Source organism: Dipodomys merriami, unplaced genomic scaffold (genome assembly GCF_024711535.1).
Source record: "Dipodomys merriami isolate MVZ:Mamm:240054 unplaced genomic scaffold, mDipMer1.0.p SCAF_617, whole genome shotgun sequence".
Taxonomy (NCBI): Eukaryota; Metazoa; Chordata; class Mammalia; order Rodentia; family Heteromyidae; genus Dipodomys; species Dipodomys merriami.
Genome location: NW_027206199.1, coordinates 138,233 through 156,857, shown reverse-complemented (window position 1 = coordinate 156,857; position 18,625 = coordinate 138,233). Strand labels below are relative to the sequence as shown.

Genomic DNA, 18,625 nt, shown 5'->3' with positions numbered 1-18,625 from the left:
TTATACTACTAAACTATTACATATAAGATTATGGGGAGCCAGGCGCCGGTGGCTCACACCTGTAATCTTAGCTACTCAGGAGGCTGAGATCTGAGGATCACAGTTCAAAGCCAGCCGGGCAGGAAACTCCATGAGACTCTTATCTCCAATAAACCACTAGAAAACCAGAAGTGGTGCTGTGGCTCAAGTGATAGAGCACTAGCCTTGAGCTGAAGAGCTGAGGGACAGTGCCCAAGCCCAGAGTTCAAGCCCCACGACCAACCAAAAAAACAAAAGATTATGGGGGCAGTTTAAACAGTAATATTATCTGTCTTCTGCAAAAATTATGAATATATGGCTGAAATCACAAACTCTTCTTATCAATTTATAATGACTTGAGTTTGCTCAGAATACGTTATATATAATTATAAAAGTAGAAAAATAATTCAGCTCCTTCTGGCCTTCTAACAGCTTAATTACATCAACAATCTGAAAGAAACAGTTCTATAGCATCACAAGAATTTTGCTAACAGAACAATAACTGAAACTAGATGCTTTCCTTTATTGTATTTCTTCTTATGTCCAAGTACAAAGTTTTACCTGAACAGAGCTGGTCATGGTACTTAGAGCGAAGATGGTAGCACAGTCTTTCACAGTTGACTGGCTGTCAAACGCCCCTTGAGTATCCATCAAAATAACTGCAACCTAAAGAAAACCAAGCAAACAGGTTAAAGTGAGGAAGGAGAAAGTGTAAGTGAGAAATTCAAAACTCTGTAAGCTCATAGGTTCTATCAGCATTGTGCTGAGAGGATTTGCTGAAGACAATTATCTTCTCTGACCTGGTAAGACAATACAAAACAAGGGTATACAAACAAAACAGCATAGAAAAACCTAATGTTAGCCAGGCCCTGGTGGCTCATACCTGTAATCCTAGCTACTCAGGAGGTGTAGATCTGAGGATCTAGGTTCAAAGCCAGCCCGGGCAGAAAAGTCCATGAGACTCATATCTCCAATAAACCACTCACAAAACTGGAAGTGGTGCTGTGGCTTAAGTGCTAGAGCGCTCGCCTTGAGCTGAAGAGCTGAGGAACAGCACCCAGGCCCAGAGTTCAATCCCTACAACTGACAAAAAAAAAAAAAAAAAAAGACAGAAAGACAAAGAAAAAAAGGAAGACAGAAAGAAAGAAAAAAAGACCTAATGTGTAGTAGCCATCTAATTCACTCACTACCCGGCTATGGAGTAAAATCCCAGCACCAGAGGTAAAATAAAGGGGAGGAGGAAATGTGTAAAAGAGATTATAGGGGGCTGAGAAGGTGGCTCAGTGGTAGAGTGCTTGCCTTGCATGCATGAGGCCCTGGGTTCGATTCCTCAGCACCACATAAGCAGAAAAGGTTGGAAGTGGCGCTGTGGCTCAAGTGGTAGAGCGCTAGCCTTGAGCTGAAGAGCTTAGGGACAGCGCCCAGACCCAGAGTTCAGGCCCCACGACCAGCAAAAAAAAAAAAAAAAAGAGATTATAGGTCATGGTAGAGCACTTGCCTGGCATGTATAAAGCCTGGATTTGATCCCCCCAACCACTGCAAAAAGAAATGGATTTGGGCTGGGAAGGTGGCTCAGTGGTAGAGTGCTTGCCTTGCATGTATGAGGCCCTGGGTTCGATTCCTCAGCACCACATAAACAGAAAGAAAAAAGCCGGAAGTAGCGCTCTGGCTCAAATGGTAGAGCGCTAGCCTTGAGCTGAAGAGCTGAGGGACAACACCCAGGTCCAGAGTTCAGGCCCCACGACCGAACCCCCCCAAAAAAAGAAATGGATTTATTTCACTAGATAAGTCCTCCCAAGAAGATACGAGTGAGTAGTAAGCAAGTAAAAAGAGACTAGACATCATTAGTCACTCGGAAAATACATTGTATTTTCAAATGTACTTAGTATTTGAACACTCAAACATTGAATACACTCAAATATATTCAAAATCACAAGGAAATATTACTTCATGCCAGGCACCAGTGGCTCACACCTGTAATCCCAAACTACAGAGATTCATTTCAAAGCCAGCTGGGCAGGAAAGTCCATGAGACTCTATCTCCAATAAACCACTCAGAAAAAGCTGGAAGTGGCACTATGGCTAAAGTGGTACAGTACTAGCCTTGGGCACAAAGAGGCTCAGCGACAGCTCCTGGGCTCTGAGTTCAAGCCCTGGGACCGCAAAAAAAAAAAAAAAAAAACAGTATTACTTCACATCTACTAGGTTGGCTATATTAAAAAAGAATGGAGGGCTGGGAAGGTGGCTCAGTGGTAGAGCGCTTGCCTTGAGGCCCTGGGTTCGTTTCCTCAGCACCACATAAGCAAAACAGCACCCAGGCCCAGAGTTCAGGCCCCATAACCGGACCCAAAACACACACACACACACACACACACACACACACACACTGGACACACACTGGACACACACACACACACACTGGAAACAATGATGCACAACTATAATCCTAACACTCAAAAGACTGAAACAAAAGAGTTCAGGCCCCATAACCGGACCCAAAACACACACACACACACACACACACACACACACACACACACACACACACACACACACACACACACACACACACACACACACACACACACACACACACACACACACACACACACACACACACACACACACACACACACACACACACACACACACACACACACACTGGAAACAATGATGCACAACTGTAATCCTAACACTCAAAAGACTGAAACAAAAGAGTTCAGGCCCCATAACCGGACCCAAAACACACACACACACACACACACACACACACACACACACAATGGAAACAATGATGCACAACTGTAATCCTAACACTCAAAAGACTGAAACAAAAGAGTTCAGGCCCCATAACCGGACCCAAAACACACACACACACACACACAGGAAACAATGATGCACAACTGTAATCCTAACACTCAAAAGACTGAAACAAAAAGATCATGGCTTTTGAGGTCAACCTAAACAACATAGTGAGACCCTGTATCAAAACAGATATGATATTAGGTGCTTGCCAGGATGTGGAAACTTGAGCTTTATGCGTGGCTGATAAGAATGTAGGCTGGCCTATAATCCTAGCTACTCTGGATCACAGTTCAAAGACAGTGAGACTTTTTTCTTTTCTTTTTTTTTTTGGTCACTCATGGTGCTTGAACCCTAGGCCTGGGTGCTGTCCCTCAGCTCTTTAGCTCAAGGCTAGCGCTCTACCACTTGAGCCACAGCGCCACTTCCAGCTTTTTCTGTTTATGTGGTGCTGAGGAAGTGAACCCAGGGCCTTATGCATGAGAGGTAAGCACTCTACCACTGAGCCACCTTCCCAGCTCAAGGTTAAGACTCTTATCTCCAATAAACCACCAGAAAACTAGAAGAGGCTCTGTGGATCAAGTAGTAGAGCACTAGCCTTGAGCTGAAGAGCTGAGGGACAGTACTCAGGCCCAGAGTTCATGCACCACAACCGAACCCTTACACCTCCCCCCCCAAAAAAAGAAAAATGTAGGTTGGTTTTAGCAAATTTGTTGTTTCTTGTTTTGTTTCTTGTTGCAGGTCTTAAGGCTTGAATTCAGGGTCTGGGTGTTGACCTTGAGCTTCCTTGTTAGCTTCAAGGCTAACATTCTTTATCACTTTATCTCTAGCTCTACTTTCAGTTTTTTGGTAGTTTATTAAGGTCTCACAGGCTCTCTGCCTGAGCTGGCTTTGAACCACAATCCTCACATCTCAACCTCCTGAGTAGTTAGGATTACAGGTGTGAGCCACCAACACCTAGCGTGTATGTGTATGTGTGTATGTGGGTGTGTGGGTGTGTGCACTCTCATGCGCACATGCGTACACACAATAAAATGTTTAGCTATGAAAGGGAGCCAAGAACTGATGAATGCTACATCACAGATGGGCCATGAGAGCATGGGGCTGATGAGGCCAGATATGGGAGGAAAAAAACCAGCCAGGTGCTTGGTGGATCCACTTCTAGATACTCAGGAGGCTGAGATTACAGGATCACAATTCAAAGCCAACTCAGGCAGCAAAGTACAATTAGCCGCCAAAAAGCCAGAAGTGGAGCTGTGTCAAGTGGTAGAGTGCCAGCCTCGAGCAAAAAAAGCTGTGAGACAGTGCCCATGCCCTGAGTTCAAGTTCCAGTACTAGTACACATGCAATATACATATACACAACACAAAACACACACAGCAACAGAGGAATTATTCTGATTAATATATACATAAGAAAAATACCCTATATTAAAATCTCTTGATACAATTAATATACACTTAAAAAATGGATAGGAGAGTAAAACAGGTTCTATGGTATTAACAGATATGAACAGGAAGAAAGAAGGCTAATGGAGAGAGTGAAAGAGGGTAAATATGGTCAAAATATTTTATATGCATATATGAAAACAGAATAATAAACCAATTGAAATTATTTCAAGAAGTGGAAAGGGGAAAAAAAGGGAGAGTGACAGAAGAGTAAGGTTGATGGGGTATACTATTGCATGTATAGAAATGTCACAGTAAAACGCCCTCCTCATTATACACTTAATACATGCCAATAAAAAAAAAATCTTAAATAAAGAAATTTGGCCACTAGTGGGCTCATTTGGTAATTCTAATTTCTCAGAAGGCTGAGATCTGAGGAAAGAGGTTCAAAATCAGCCTAGGCAACAAAGTCCCCAACACCCTATCTCCAGTTAACTAGCAAAAATGCCAGACTAGCTATGCACTGGTGGCTCACGCCAGTAATCTTAAGTACAAAGGAGTCTGAGGTCTGAGGATCACAGTTTGAAGCTAGCCTAGGCAGGAAAGTCTACAAGACTTTTACTACCAATTAACCATTAAAAAGCCAGAAATAGAGGTATAGCTGCAACCAGTATACACTGGTAAGGCTGTGGGAAATAATTGACTACCTTCCAAACATGAGATCTCTCAGTGCCCAGACTGAGAGCCCAGACTCTGGGAAGTGAAAACTGGGGTGGAGAGAAGACAACCATACTGACAGCTACATTCTGTTAAAATTCTATCACGAAGTATCTGACCTTTTATACTATATTCACATACTACTACTACTACTATTAATATTATTATTATATGTTACCAAGGTTTGGACTCAGGGGCTTTATATTGCCTTGCTTGCTTGCTTGCTTGGCTAGCACTCTACTACTTAAAAACCATGCCTCTAGTCTGACTTTTTTTTTTTGGGGGGGGGGGTACGGTCATGGGACCTGAACTCTGGGCCTGGGCGCTGTCCCTCAGCTCTTCAGCTCAAGGCTAGTGCTCTACCACTTGAGCCACAGCGCCACTACCGGCTTTTTTCTTTTTGCTTATGTGGTGCTGAGGAATCGAACCCAGGGCCTCATGCATGCAAGGCAAGCGCTCTACCATTGAGCCACCTTCCCAGCCCTTTTTGTAAAAAAAAAATGGGTCATGGGGCTTGAACTCTGGGACTGGGCACTGTCCCTGAGCTCTTCAGCTCAAGCACTCTACTACCAGAAACACAGCACTACTTCTGTTTTTTTAAGTGGTTTAGTGAAGATAAGAGTCTCACAGACTTTTCTGCCCAGGCTGGCTTTGAACCATGATGCTCAGATCTCAGCCTCCTGAGTAGCTAGGATTACAGGTGTGAGCCAGCAGTACCTGGCTAGTCTGACTTTTTGATGGTTAACTGGTGATGGAGTCTCATGGACTTTTCTGCCCAAGCTAGCTTCAAACCACAATCTTCAAATTATATATAGCTAGAACCAATTATAGTCATGAGCCACAAGGGCCCAGCTGTCATTCATTGCTTGTTTGGTTTTCTTTTTTTTTTTTGGTCAGAGACAGAGACTTGAACTCAGTATCTAATACTTTCACTCGTTGGCTGATGCTCTGAGCCACTTCTCCAACCCCAACATTTATACACACACACACACACACACACACACACACACACACACACACACACACACACACACACACACACACACACACACACACACACACACACACACACACACACACACACACACACACACATATTTATTTAAAAATATGTATGTTTTTATTCTCCATTCCCTGTTCCCCCTCCCCCCGTTGTGGGGCTTGAACTCTGGTCTGGGCCTGGGCACTGTCCCTGTACTCTTCAGCTCAAGGAGAGGGCTCTATCACTTGAGCCACAGTACCATTTCCTGTTTTCTAGTGGTTTATTGGAGATAAGAGTCTCACGGACTTTTCTTCCAGGGCTGGCTTTGAACCATGATCCACAGAACTCAGCCTCTTGGGTAGCTAGGATTATAGGCATGAGCCACCAGCACCTGGCCCAACATATATTTTTTTAAAACACACATTACTTTTAAACTGCGTGCCTACATCAGCTTGATAAAAATTACTTTTATTAGATTAGCACAGTACACATGAAGATTCTTTTTTTTTTTTTTTTTTTTTTGGGTCCAGTCGTGGGGCCTGAACTCTGGGCCTGGGCGCTGTCCCTCAGCTCTTCAGCTCAAGACTAGCGCTCTACCGCTTGAGCCACAGCGCCACTTCCGGCTTTTTTCTTATATGGTGCTGAGGAATTGAACCCAGGGCCTCATGCATTGCAAGGCAAGCGCTCTACCACTGAGCCACCTTCCCAGCCCCCACATGAAGATTCTTATGGTACGTTCTTGCTATGATTTCTAAGTCTTTTCATCCTTACCTTCTTCCCACCTGGCTTCTCTAGAGTGAAAACTTCACTCCATATCTGAATTCCAGTGGTTTCTGGGTCAGAGCCTCCTCTCCACGAAAATCCTGTTAATGGTTCTTCTGGGTCACCCAACCAGTTTAAATGGCCACCTTCCTTCTACAGAAGAAATGAGACACACTCACTAAATCCTTGGCACTTATTTTTTGTGAAGTACTAGGTATCAAACCACACCTCAAGCATGGTAAGCTCCAAAACAAAGCTACATTCCCAGCTCCCACATTAAATCTTTTTTTTTTTATTTTAATTTTTAAGCAGTTGTACACAGGAGTTGCCATTCAACAAAGCAGTTTATGAATACCATGCATCTGGTCAATGTCACCCCTTTGAACTTTCTTTTTTTTTTTTTTGGGTCCGGTCGTGGGCCTGAACTCTGGGCCTGGGCGCTGTCCCTTAGCTCTTCAGCTCAAGGCTAGCGCTCTACCACTTGAGCCACAATGCCACTTCCAGCTTTTTTTTTCTGCTTATGTGGGGCTGAGGAATCGAACCCAGGGCCTCATGCATGCAAGGCAAGCACTCTACCACTGAGCCACCTTCCCAGCCCCAACCCCTTTGAACTTTCTTACCCCTCCCCGTCTCAATCACCCCAACATTCAATCTTTTTGTTTTTTTTTTTTTGGGGTCTGGTCGTGGGGCCTGAACTCTGGGCCTGGAAGCTGCCCCTCAGCTCTTCAGCTCAAGGCTAGCACTCTACCACTTCCAGCTTTTTTTTCTTTTTGCTTATGTGGTGCTGGGGAATCGAACCCAGGGCCTCATGCATGCAAGGCAAGCGCTCTACCACTGAGTCACCTTCCCAGCCCCCTCACATTCAATCTTAAACAAGCAATTTTATACATCAAGGACAATTCATAAGCTTTTATGCTTTTTCTTTTTTTTTCTTTTTTTTGGGGGGGGGGTGTCCGGTCATGGGGCCTGAACTCTGGGCCTAGGCGCTGTCCCTCAGCTCTTCAGCTCAAGGCTAGCACTCTACCACTTGAGCCACAGCGCCACTTTTGGCTTTTTTCTTTTTGCTTATATGGTGCTGAGGAATCGAACCCAGGGCCTCAGGCATGCAAGGCAAGCACTCTACCACTGAGCCACCTTCCCAGCCCCCTCTTTTCTTCTTTTTCTGCCAGTCTTGGACCTTAAACTCTGGGCCTGGGTGTTGTCCCTAAGCTCCTTTTATTCAAGGCTAGCCCTCTACCATTTGAGTTACACAACCACTTCTGGCTTTTTCTGTGATTAATTGGAGGTAAGAGTTTCTTGCCTTGGCTAGCTTCTGGCTTCAAACCGCAATCCTCAGATCTCACCCTCTTGAGTAGCTAGGATTACAGGAATGAGCCACTAGCACCTGGCTGTTTTTTGCTCTTTTCTACCTTGTAACAAACTCATTCTTCCTTACCTGAGAATACAAGTATCGCAGCATGAAGTCCAGAATAAAGGATTTGCCCTTTCGGAAGGCACCAGCCACTGACACCACCACCACATCAAGATCTCGAATATGTTCCTGTAGAAGGATGCTAGCCAAAGCTTTCTCTTCTAGCTCAAAGGAATGTTGTTCTTTGTGAACCAAAACAACTTGCACTGGACCAGGCTTTCCGTTTTCCATGGCATCACCTGTCAATGTGGAAAGAAAAAACTAATTTCAAAAATATTTTTTATTTTGGTGGTATTGGGGTTTGACTTAGGGCTTTGCATTTGTTAGGCAGGGGCTCTACCATTTTAGCCACATTCCTCATCCCTTTTTGCTTTATTTTTCTGATAGGGTCTCAAGCCTTTTGCCCCAGCAGGTCTGGACCACAATTCTCTTACTCATGCTTCCTACAAAGCTGAGGTAACAGGCAATATTTCCATGCCCAACTATTGTATTGAGGTCAGTCTTGCTTCCTGCTAGGGCTAACTACAATCCTCTGATCTCTGCCTCCTGTGTAGCCAGTTTCACACATTTTATCCAGCTAGTTTTGAACATTTTATGTACTTAACATTTTCTATACTCAACAGTATACAAACACACACACAATTTTTGGTGGTGGTGGTACTAATATTTGAACTCAGGGCCTTGTGCTCACTCAACTTGTTTGCTCAACTGGCACTCAACCATTTAAGCCACTGATTCCAGTCATGCTTTTTGCTAATTATTTTGGAGACAACAGTTTCAAGGACTTTTCTGCCTAGACTAGAACAATCTTCTAAACCTAGGCCTCCTGAATAGTGAGGATTACAGACCTAAATCATCAGCACATGGACTACATTATTTTTGAACATGGAAAAAGCAAAAACCTTCTTTTATTTAAATTACTGTAAATGTGGTATACAGAGGGGTTAAGAAAAGTAATGACTATATTTCTTTTTTTTTTTTTTTTAAACACGTGGTTGGTTGTGTGCCTTTATTTTTTTTTTTGGGGGGGGGGGTGGTCCAGTCATAGGGCCTGAACTCTGGGCCCGGGCATTGTCCCTCAGCTCTTCAGCTCAAGGCTAGCGCTCTACCACTTGAGCCACAGTGCCACTTCTGGCTTTTTTCTTTTTGCTTATGTGGTGCTGAGGAATCGAACCCAGGGCCTCAGGCATGTAAGGCAAGCGCTCTACCACTGAGCCACCTTCCCAGCCCCTAATGACTATATTTCTTTTTGGACAATGTAACCCCTTCCCCTCTCTGTTTTTCTCTCTTGTCCTCACCTACAAGTTGTATAATTAGTAAGTACCACTGCTGCATTTGTTCACCTTTTGTCCCTCTATTTTTGTGCCTGCCCCTTGCCTTCCCAAAGACAGATAAACAAACAAGACAAAAAGAAAACAACAACAAAGGAAAAAAACCTTGTTTCCATTTCCCGGAGTTCATTTTGATTAAGAAAAACCTTTTTTAAATAGAGCACAAATACACTATTAAAGGGGAAAAATACAAATTAGACTTCATTAAAATTAAAAATATCTTTTCATTATAAGATGCCAATGATGGTCTGGAGGTTCCTCAAAAAAAATGAAACATAGATCTTCTCTACAATCCAGCCATACCACTCTTGGGCATCTACCCAGAATGTCATAAGCCAGGATACCATAAAGACACTTGTACATCCATATTTACTGCAGCACTATTCACCATAGCCAAGTTGTGGAAACATCCCAGGTGCCCTACAATAGATAAGTGGATCAAAAAACTGTGGCACTTATACACAATAGAATTTTATACAGCCATTAAAATAATATGTCATTTGCAGGGAAACGAATGGACCTAGGAAAAATCATGTAAAGTGACCTAAGTCAAGCTCAGAGACACACATCTTTTCTTTTATATGTGAAAGCTAGATATAAAATACATTGGTCTCTAGGCATTCACACACTCTAAGACTAAAGGAAAATACTTTTTTTTCCCCATGGGCCTGGGTGCTGTCCCAGAGCTCTTCAGCTCAAGGTTAGAACTCTACCACTTTACAGCGGGCGCTGGTGGCTCATGCCTGTAATTCCAGCTACTCAGGAGGCTGAGATTTGAGGATCGAGGTTCAAAGCCAGCCCAGGCAGAAAAGTCTGTGAGACTCTTATCTTCACTAAACCACTTAAAAAACCAGAAGTAGTGCTGTGTTTCTGGTAGTAGAGTGCTCTCTTGAGCTGAAGAGCTCAGGGACAGTGCCCAGTCCCAGAGTTCAAGCCAGCCGGGGCAGGAAAGACCATGAGACTTCTATCTACAACAAACCACTAGAAAACCAGAAGTGGAGCTGTGGCTCAAGTGATAGAGCAGTCGCCTTTAGCTGAAGAGCTGAGGGACAGTGCCTAGGCCCAGAGTTCAAGCCCCACAACCGACAAAAAAAAAAAAAAAAGAACTCTACCACTTTGAGCCACAGCACCACTTCCAGTTTTCTGTTGGTCAATTGGAGATAAGAGTCTCCAACTTTTCTGCCCCGGCTGGCTTTGAACTGTGATCCTCAGATCTCAGCCTACTGAGTAACTGAGTAACTAGGATTACAGACGTAAGCCACCAGGGCCTGGCCAGCAAGGAAAATACTCTCAAGGGAGAAACCCAAAGGCACAACACCTCTGGAATATTAAGATATTTATCAAAATGAATTCCAGAAAATAGAAACAAGGTTGCTTGTTTTTCCTCTTTGTTTATTTCTTGGTTTTTTGTTTTTTTTTTTTTTTTTTTGTCCTGCTTGTTTATCTATCTTTTGGGGGGAGTGAGAGAGGACATAGAAATGGAGGAACAAAGAGTGAACAAATGCAGCTTTGGTACTCAGTAGACACTATGCTGAAAATGAACTATATATACAATGTGTGAGTAAGAACCAGAAGGGGAAGAAGAGAAAGCAAAAGAAGGGGTGACATTGCCCAAAGAGAAATGTACTCATTACTTGAAATAGTAACTCCTCTATACATCACCTGACTAGTAAGATGACAATGAGTTAAAAGGCAAGCTATAGATTCAGAGAGAATGTTCACAATACCTATTTCCAAAGGACTCACATCCAGAATCAATATAGAAATCTCCAATAGGAGCTAGAAGGGTGGCTCCATGGTAGAGTGCTTGCCTTGCATGCATGAGCCCTTGGGTTCGATTCCTCAGCACCACATAAGCAGAAAAAAGCTGGAAATGGCGCTGTGGCTCAAGTGGTAGAGCACTAGCTTTGAGCTGAAGAGCTGAGGGACAGAGCCCAGGCCGAGAGTTCAGGCCCCAGGACCGACAAAAAAAAAAAAAAAAAGAAGAAGAAGAAATCCCCAAGAGTCAGGCGCCAGTGGCTCACACTTGTAATCCTAGCTACTCGGGAGGCTGAGATCTGAGGCTCATGGTTCAAAGACAGCCTGTAAGACTCTTATCTCCAATAAACTACCAGAAAACCAGAAGTGGCACAGTGGCTCAAGTGGTAGAGTGCTAGAAGTGGTAGAGTGAGGTGAAGAGCTGAGGGACAGCACCCAGGCCCAGGGTTCAGGCTCCACATGAACAAAAAACAAAAAACAAATCCCCAAGAAACAAATAAGCATTCCAAGTTTTAAAATAATGACAGCCAGGAGCCAGTGGTTCACACCTGTAATCCTAACTATTCAGGAAGCTGAGATCGAGGATCAAGGTTCCAAGCCAGCCCAGACAGGAGTCTGTGAGACTCTTATCTCTAGTTAGCCAAGAAAAAGCTGAAAGTAGAGCAGTAGTTCAAGGAGCTGAAGAGCTCAAGGACAGTGCCCAAGCTGAGTTCAAGCCCTCCGACCAACAAAAAATAAAAAAAGAAGCACAAATAAAAGTCCTGAGTGATGGCTGATAATTTTCCAATATTCATTTCTGCTTCCTATTAAGTAATAGGTTTCTAATTGGGCTTTTTTGTTGGTAGTGGTGGTGGTCAAGGATCTTGAACTCAGGGCCCGGGATCACTCAAGATTAATGCTCTACCACTTTGAGCCACAGCACCACTTCCAGTTTTCTGGTAGTTAATTGAAGATAAGAGTCTCCTCCTGGGGCTGGGAAGGTGGCTCAGTGGTAGAGCCCTTGCCTTGCATGCATGAGGCCCTGGGTTCGATTCCTCAGCACCACATAAGCAAAAAAGAAAAAAAGCCAGAAGTGGCGCTGTGGCTCAAGTAGTAGAGAGCTAGCCTTGAGCTGAAGAGCTGAGGGACAGCGCCCAGGCCCAGAGTTCAGGCCCCACGACCGGACCCAAAAAACAAAACAGACAAACAAAAATAAGAGTCTCCTCCTGACCAGGCTGGCTTCCTATTATAATCCTCAAATCTCAGCCTCCTGAGTAGCTAGGATCACAGGTGTAAGCCACAAGGGCACGGCTAGTTAGGCCTATTAACAACCCAATCTTTTTTAGTTTTTTGGTGCCAATCCTAGAGCCTGAACTCAAGACCTGACACTGTACCTGGGCTTGTTTGCTCAAGGCTAGTGCTCTAGCACTCCAGCCACAAGATCTGTGTGGTTAATTGAAGGTAAGAGAGACTCATTGATTTTGCTGCCTGGGCAGGTTTCAAACCTTGATTCTGAGATCTCAGCCTCCCAAGTTGCTAGGATTATAGAGATGAGCCATCAGTACCTGGCTTCCAACACAATCATGTAACTGTAGAATAACCATTGACCAAGTTCTGACCTACATCAATGATTTGAAAAGACATAGGCAACTTTCAGATCAGGCATTTTTTCCCCCTTCGCTGCTGGCTAAGTAAGAGTGAGTCACTCTGCTTCAGGAACATGAGGGCAACACCCTAAACCCACAAAAAAGGCAGGGCATAGGATTTATTGCAGCAGAACTGCCATACTGCTTCACTTTTATATAAATGAAAAATGTCTGCCTACATCAAGTGCCAGCTATAATCCTAGCCACTTAGTAGGCTAAGATCTGAGAATCACTGTTCAAAGCAAGCAGAGTCAGAAAAGTTCATGAGACTCATACCTCTACTAAACTTCCAAAAAGCTGAAAGTAGAGTTGTGGCTCAAGAGGTAGAGCACTAGCCTTGAGCAAAAAATGCTTAGGGACAGCACCTAGATCCTGAGTTCAAGCCCCAGGACTGTCACCAAAAGAAAGAGAAAGAGTTCTGGGAAGGTGGCTTAGTGGTAGAGTGCTTGCCTTGCATGCATGAGGCCCTGGGTTCGATTTCTCAGCACCACATAAGCAGAAAAAGTCAGAAGTAGCGTTATGGTACAGGTGGTAGAGTGCTAGCCTTGAGCTGAAAAATTCAGGGACAGCGCCTAGGCCCAAGAGTTCAGGCCTTAGGACTAACAGAGAGGGAGAGAGGAAGAGAAAGAGAGAGAGAGGGAAGGAAAGAGGGAAAGAGAGAGGGAGAGAGGGAGAGGGAGAGAGAAAGAGACAGTGACAGATTTTGTTTAGCTGAGGGACCTGGGCCTAAATCCTGGCTTTCTCCCCTCCAAATGTAAGTTTAAAAGGACAGGATTTTTTTTTTTTTTTTTGGTCAGTCGTGGGGCTTGAACTCTGAGTCTAGGCGCTGTCCCTCAGCTCTCCAACTCCAACTCAATGCTAATACTCTACCATTTGAGCCACATCACCACTTCCAATTTTCTGAGTAGTTTATTGGAGATAAGAGTCTCACGGAGTTTCCTGCCCGAGCTGGCTTTGAACTGTGATCCTCAGATCTTAGTCTCCTGAGTAGCTAGGATTACAGGTATGAGCCACTGGTGCCCAGCATTTTTGTCATTTTTTTATTCAATAATATATCCTCCATGTTTCCAGAGCAATACCCTCATGAAGTAAACAATAAAAAAAAATGTAGATTAGTCAAATTTCAAAATAGTCACAATGTGACTCTAGAGAAATTTCTAACTACTTTCATCTTCATTTATAAACTTAATACCCATGTCAAAGCACAGCATCTGAGTCATTTCTAGGAACTGAAAGGAAGTTTCTCCTTCCACAAGCTTTTTTTCCCACTGAAACCTGGTACATACTTTTAGCTTTCATCCTAACTATCCTACTGTAATTAGGATTTACCAGCCAGACTTCTTAGTCTGGGATCAGAGAAACTGTCATATTCAGCCCCAGTATCTCATACAAAATGGTTTCTTCCCTTCGTCCTCCCATTTATTCATTGCTAAACTCCTTGAAAGGTATGTCTTCATCCATTCGTTATCTACCCATTCCCTTTACATCTGGAAATTTGGCTTGCCTCTTAATCTCTCTGTTGAAATCATTCCCTAATTTACCACTGACCTCTTTTACCAAAGCCAGTGGCCATTTCGACTCTTACTGAACTCTGCCTTTCTTTGACAAAACTGCCTCTTTTTGACAAAACACAAATTGCCAACTACTTCTAAACCTGGCATATGTTTATAACCTTGTAATTCCAGCAGTGAGAGGAGTTAAGGCAGAAGGAAGGATATACAGTTCAAGGCCAATCTGGGCTACAGAATGAAATACGGTATAGATAGGTGGATAGGTAAGTAGGTTGGTAAGTAGGTAGAGATCAACCAACCTACCTACCAGGTGTATGGTACAGACCTTTAAGCCCAGTTACTCAGAAGACAGAGATGAGGACTGAGGTTTGAGGCCAGCCCAGGCAAAAGAAACATATATGGTCACGCATTATCTGTAATCCTAGTTATTCAGAAGACATAGGTGGTGGTTCATGGTTGAATCTGGCCTGTACAAAAGTATGAGATGCTATAAGAAAAAAATAAAACTAAAAAAAGCAAAAGATGCTAGAGGCTCACATCTGTAATCCTAGCTAAACTGGGGGCTGAGATCTGAGGATCCCGGTTTGAAGCCAACCCAGGTGCCTATGAGACTCTTACTGTCAATCAACCACCAAAAAGCCATTAGTAGAGCTGTGGCTCCAGTGGTAGAATGCTAGCCTTGAGCAAAGAAGGTTAGGGACAGTGCTCAGGCTCTGAGTTCAAGCTCCAGGATTGACACCAAATACAAAAGGTAAAGACTTGGCTCAATTGATAAAGTGACTGCTTAGCATGCACAAGTTCCTAAGTTTAGATCCTAGTACAGCCTAGAACAAAAAAAGGCAATCTAGCCTCCTAGCCCTTCCTTTCACTAGATTTTTCTTCTTCAGCCTCCAGTGGGTGGATATACACTAAGGCTGTGCTTCAGTCTCTTCCAATTCTTACTCACTCCCTTTTTTTTTCAATTTTTATTGTAAAAATACCTTACAGAGAGGTTACAATTACATGGACAAGGTAATAAGTACATTTCTTATCAAGCATTGTTGCCTCCTCCTTTGTTTCCCCTTCCCAGCTCCCACCCCTCCCACCCCTTCCAATTATTCACTCCCTTAATGAGCTCTTATTCTTATCATTGCAACCATACCTCTATTTTTTTGTGTGCTAGTCCTGGGGCTTGAACTCAGGTCCTGGGCACTGTTGCTAAACTTTTTTGCTCAAGGCTAGCACTCTATCACTTGGGCCACAGCTCCAATTCCAGCTTCTTGGTAGTTTGTTAGAGATAAGAGTCTCAAGCAGAGCACCTGGTGGCTCACGCCTGTAATCCTAGCTACTCAGAAGGCTGAGATCTGAGGATCACAGTTCAAAGCCAGCCAGGGCAGAAAAGTCCATGAGACTCTTATCTCCAATTAACCACTAGAAAACTGGAAGTGGCTCTGTGGCTCAAGCGGTAGAGCGCTTGCCTTGAGCTGAAGAGCGCAGGGACAGCGCCCAAGCCGAGTTCAAACCCCATGATCCACAAAAGAGTCTCAAGGAGGGGCTGTGAAGGTGGCTCAGTGGTAGAGTGGCTTGCCTTGCTTGCATGAGGCCCTGGGTTCAATTCCTCAGTACCACATAAACCAGAAGTGGCGCTGTGGCTCAAGTGGTAGAGTGCTAGCCTTGAGCTGAAGAGCTGAGGGACAGCGCCCTGGCCCAGCCTAGAGTTCAAGCCCCACGACCGACAAAAAAAAAAAAAAAACCTCTCAAGGAGCCGAGGGCTGGTGGCTCACACCTGTAATCCTAGCTATACAGGAGGCTGAGATCTGAGGAGTATGGTTCAAAGCCAGCCCAGGCAACAAAGTGTGTGAGACTTATCTCCATTTAACCACCAAAAAACCGAAGTGGAACTGTGGCTCAAGTGGTAGAGTACTAGCCTTGAGCTGAAGAGCTGAGGGACAGCGCCCAGGCCCAGAATTCAAGCCCTACTACCAAAAATAAATAAATAAATAAATAAATAAATAAATAAATAAATAAATAAATAAATAAGTGAAAGTCTCAAGGACTTTCCTACCTCAGCTGGCTTTGAACAGCAATCCTGATTTCAACATCCCGAGTAGCTAGGATTACCGTACAGGCATGAGTCACCAGTACTGGTTAATACCTCTATTTTGATGATAAAACTTTATTAGCTCTCTAACGTGCACTTCAATGTTCAAATGTTTAACTGACAAAGAAGATTCATCCAGATGTTCCACCCACCTCACTCCCAAGAAGGATATTTGGAAATCTACGAACTTGAAGTCAGGAGACAAGTTCCTATTCCAGTTATACCACTTACAGCCTATGTGATCCTGGGCATGTCCAGTCTTCAGTAAAATGAGTCAAGGGTTTAACATTTACAAGTCTACGTTTTGTATTGTCAAAGATATGCTCTCAGTTACTTCTCTCAAATCTCTCAACACTTCTACATTTTCCCAGTTCTATCTATCCTCTCTGTCTCTCTGTCTCTCTGTCTCTCTGTCTCTCTGTCTGTCTCTCTCTCTGTCTCTCTCTCTCTTTTGGTGCTAGTCCTAGGGCTTGAATTCAGGGCCTGGGCTCTGTCCTTGAGCTTTTTGCTCAAGGCTAGTGCTCTACCATTTGAGCCACAGCGCCACTTAACAGCATTTTTATTGTTTAATTGGAGTTAAGAGTCTCATGGAGCCGGGCGCTGGTGGCTCACGCCTGTAATCCTAGCTACTCAGGAGGCTGAGATCTGAGGATCGCGGTTCAAAGCCAGCCCGGGCAGGAGAGACCGTGAAACTCCTATCTCCAATAAACCACCAGAAAACCAGAAGTGGCGCTGTAGCTCAAGTGGTAGAGCGCTCGCCTTGAGCTGAAGAGCTGAGGGACAGCGCCCAGGCCCAGAGTTCAAGCCCCACGACCGACAAAAAAAAAAAGAGTCTCATGGACTTTCCTACCCATTAGATTCAAACTATGATCCTAGGATCTCAGCTTCCTGAATAGCTAAGATTATAGGTGTGAGCCACCAGTACCCAGGTCATTTCTATCTTCTTAGATGCAATAATCCACCCAGTCTACCCTCTTCTTTCCATAATATAAATTCCTGCTTTGGCAAAGCCACTAGTACTCGGCTTCCAGAAATCTTAAAGTCTGAACATTTTACCTAATCTCCAGGGATAGTACCTTTAAATGGCAACCTTACACGCCTTTTTTTCCCCCTAGTCGTAGGGCTTGTACTCTGGGCCTAGGCACTGTCCCTCAGGTCTTCAGCTCAAGGCTAGTGCTCTACTACTTGAGCCACAGTGCCACTTCCAGCATTTTTTGTTTATGTGGTGCTGAGGAATCGAACCCAGGGCCTCATGCATACAAAGGTAAGCACTCTACCATTGAGCCACCTTCCTAGCCCCTACAAGCCTTTTTTCTTTAGGGAAGTAATTATTTTCCCAGATCTGCAACTGCAGACTGAGAAAACAGTTAGTGCTATATCACCTGCATTTAAATGAATATGAATAGGGGCTAGGAAGGTGGCTCAGTGGTACAGCGCTTGCCTTGCATTCCTGAGGCCCTGGGTTCGATTCCTCAGCACCACATAAGCAAAAAGAAAAAAGCTGGAAGTGGCGCTGTGGCTCAAGTGGTAGAGCGCTAGCCTTGAGCTGAAGAGCTGAGGGACAGTGCCCAGGCCGAGTTCAAGCCCACGACCGGACCAAAAAAAAAAAAAAAAAGAATACGAATAACAGATATGACATTTTTACAAATATACAAAGAGTTGGCCTATCTAGAGTTATAGGTAGCATCCATATGCAATAAAATAAACTTTTAAAACGTATGTTTTACTATAACCCTAACTACTGAGGAGGTTAAGATCTACCAGACTATGGCCAGAACTCTAAAATACCCCAACAAAATGCCAGACTGGAGGCATAGCTCAAGTGGTAGAGTGCTAGCAGTGAGAAAGCCTGTGTGAGGAGGCCCAGAGTTCAAGCCCCAGTAGACCAGAAAACAACCACCAAATATATGCTTTTATAAAAAGATGGAAGCCAGGCACCGGTGGCTCACACCTGTAATCCTAGCTACTCAGGAGGCTGAGATCTGAGGATCTCAGTTCAAAGCCAGCCCAGGCAGTTAATGTCGACAAGATTTTTTGTGTGTGCCAGTCCTGGGGCTTAAACTCAGGGCCTGGGCGCTCTCCCTGAGCTTCTTTTGCTCAAGCACTCTACTACTTGAGCCACAGTTCTACTTCAGGTCTTCATTCATACTAGGCAAGCACTCTACCACTAAGCCACCTTTGCAGCCTATCTACAAGATTCTTATCTCCAATTAACCATCAGAAAAACCAAAAGCGGAGCT

General features: G+C 44.1%; 1 protein-coding gene across 4 annotated transcripts in view; it reads right to left on the bottom strand.

The window, feature by feature from the left end:
- Positions 1–18,625, bottom strand: part of LOC138814849 (atlastin-3) — a 76,041-nt gene that overhangs the window by 35,499 nt on the left and 21,917 nt on the right. For all 4 annotated transcript variants that reach the window (XM_070003925.1, XM_070003923.1, XM_070003922.1 and 1 more), the window contains 3 exons: positions 8,105–8,319; positions 6,679–6,822; positions 580–684 (listed from right to left, as the gene is read on the bottom strand). In XM_070003925.1, the coding sequence (XP_069860026.1) occupies positions 580–684; positions 6,679–6,822; positions 8,105–8,311 (456 nt within the window). In that variant the 5' untranslated portion in view covers positions 8,312–8,319. The remainder of the gene's footprint in view (positions 1–579; positions 685–6,678; positions 6,823–8,104; positions 8,320–18,625) is intronic.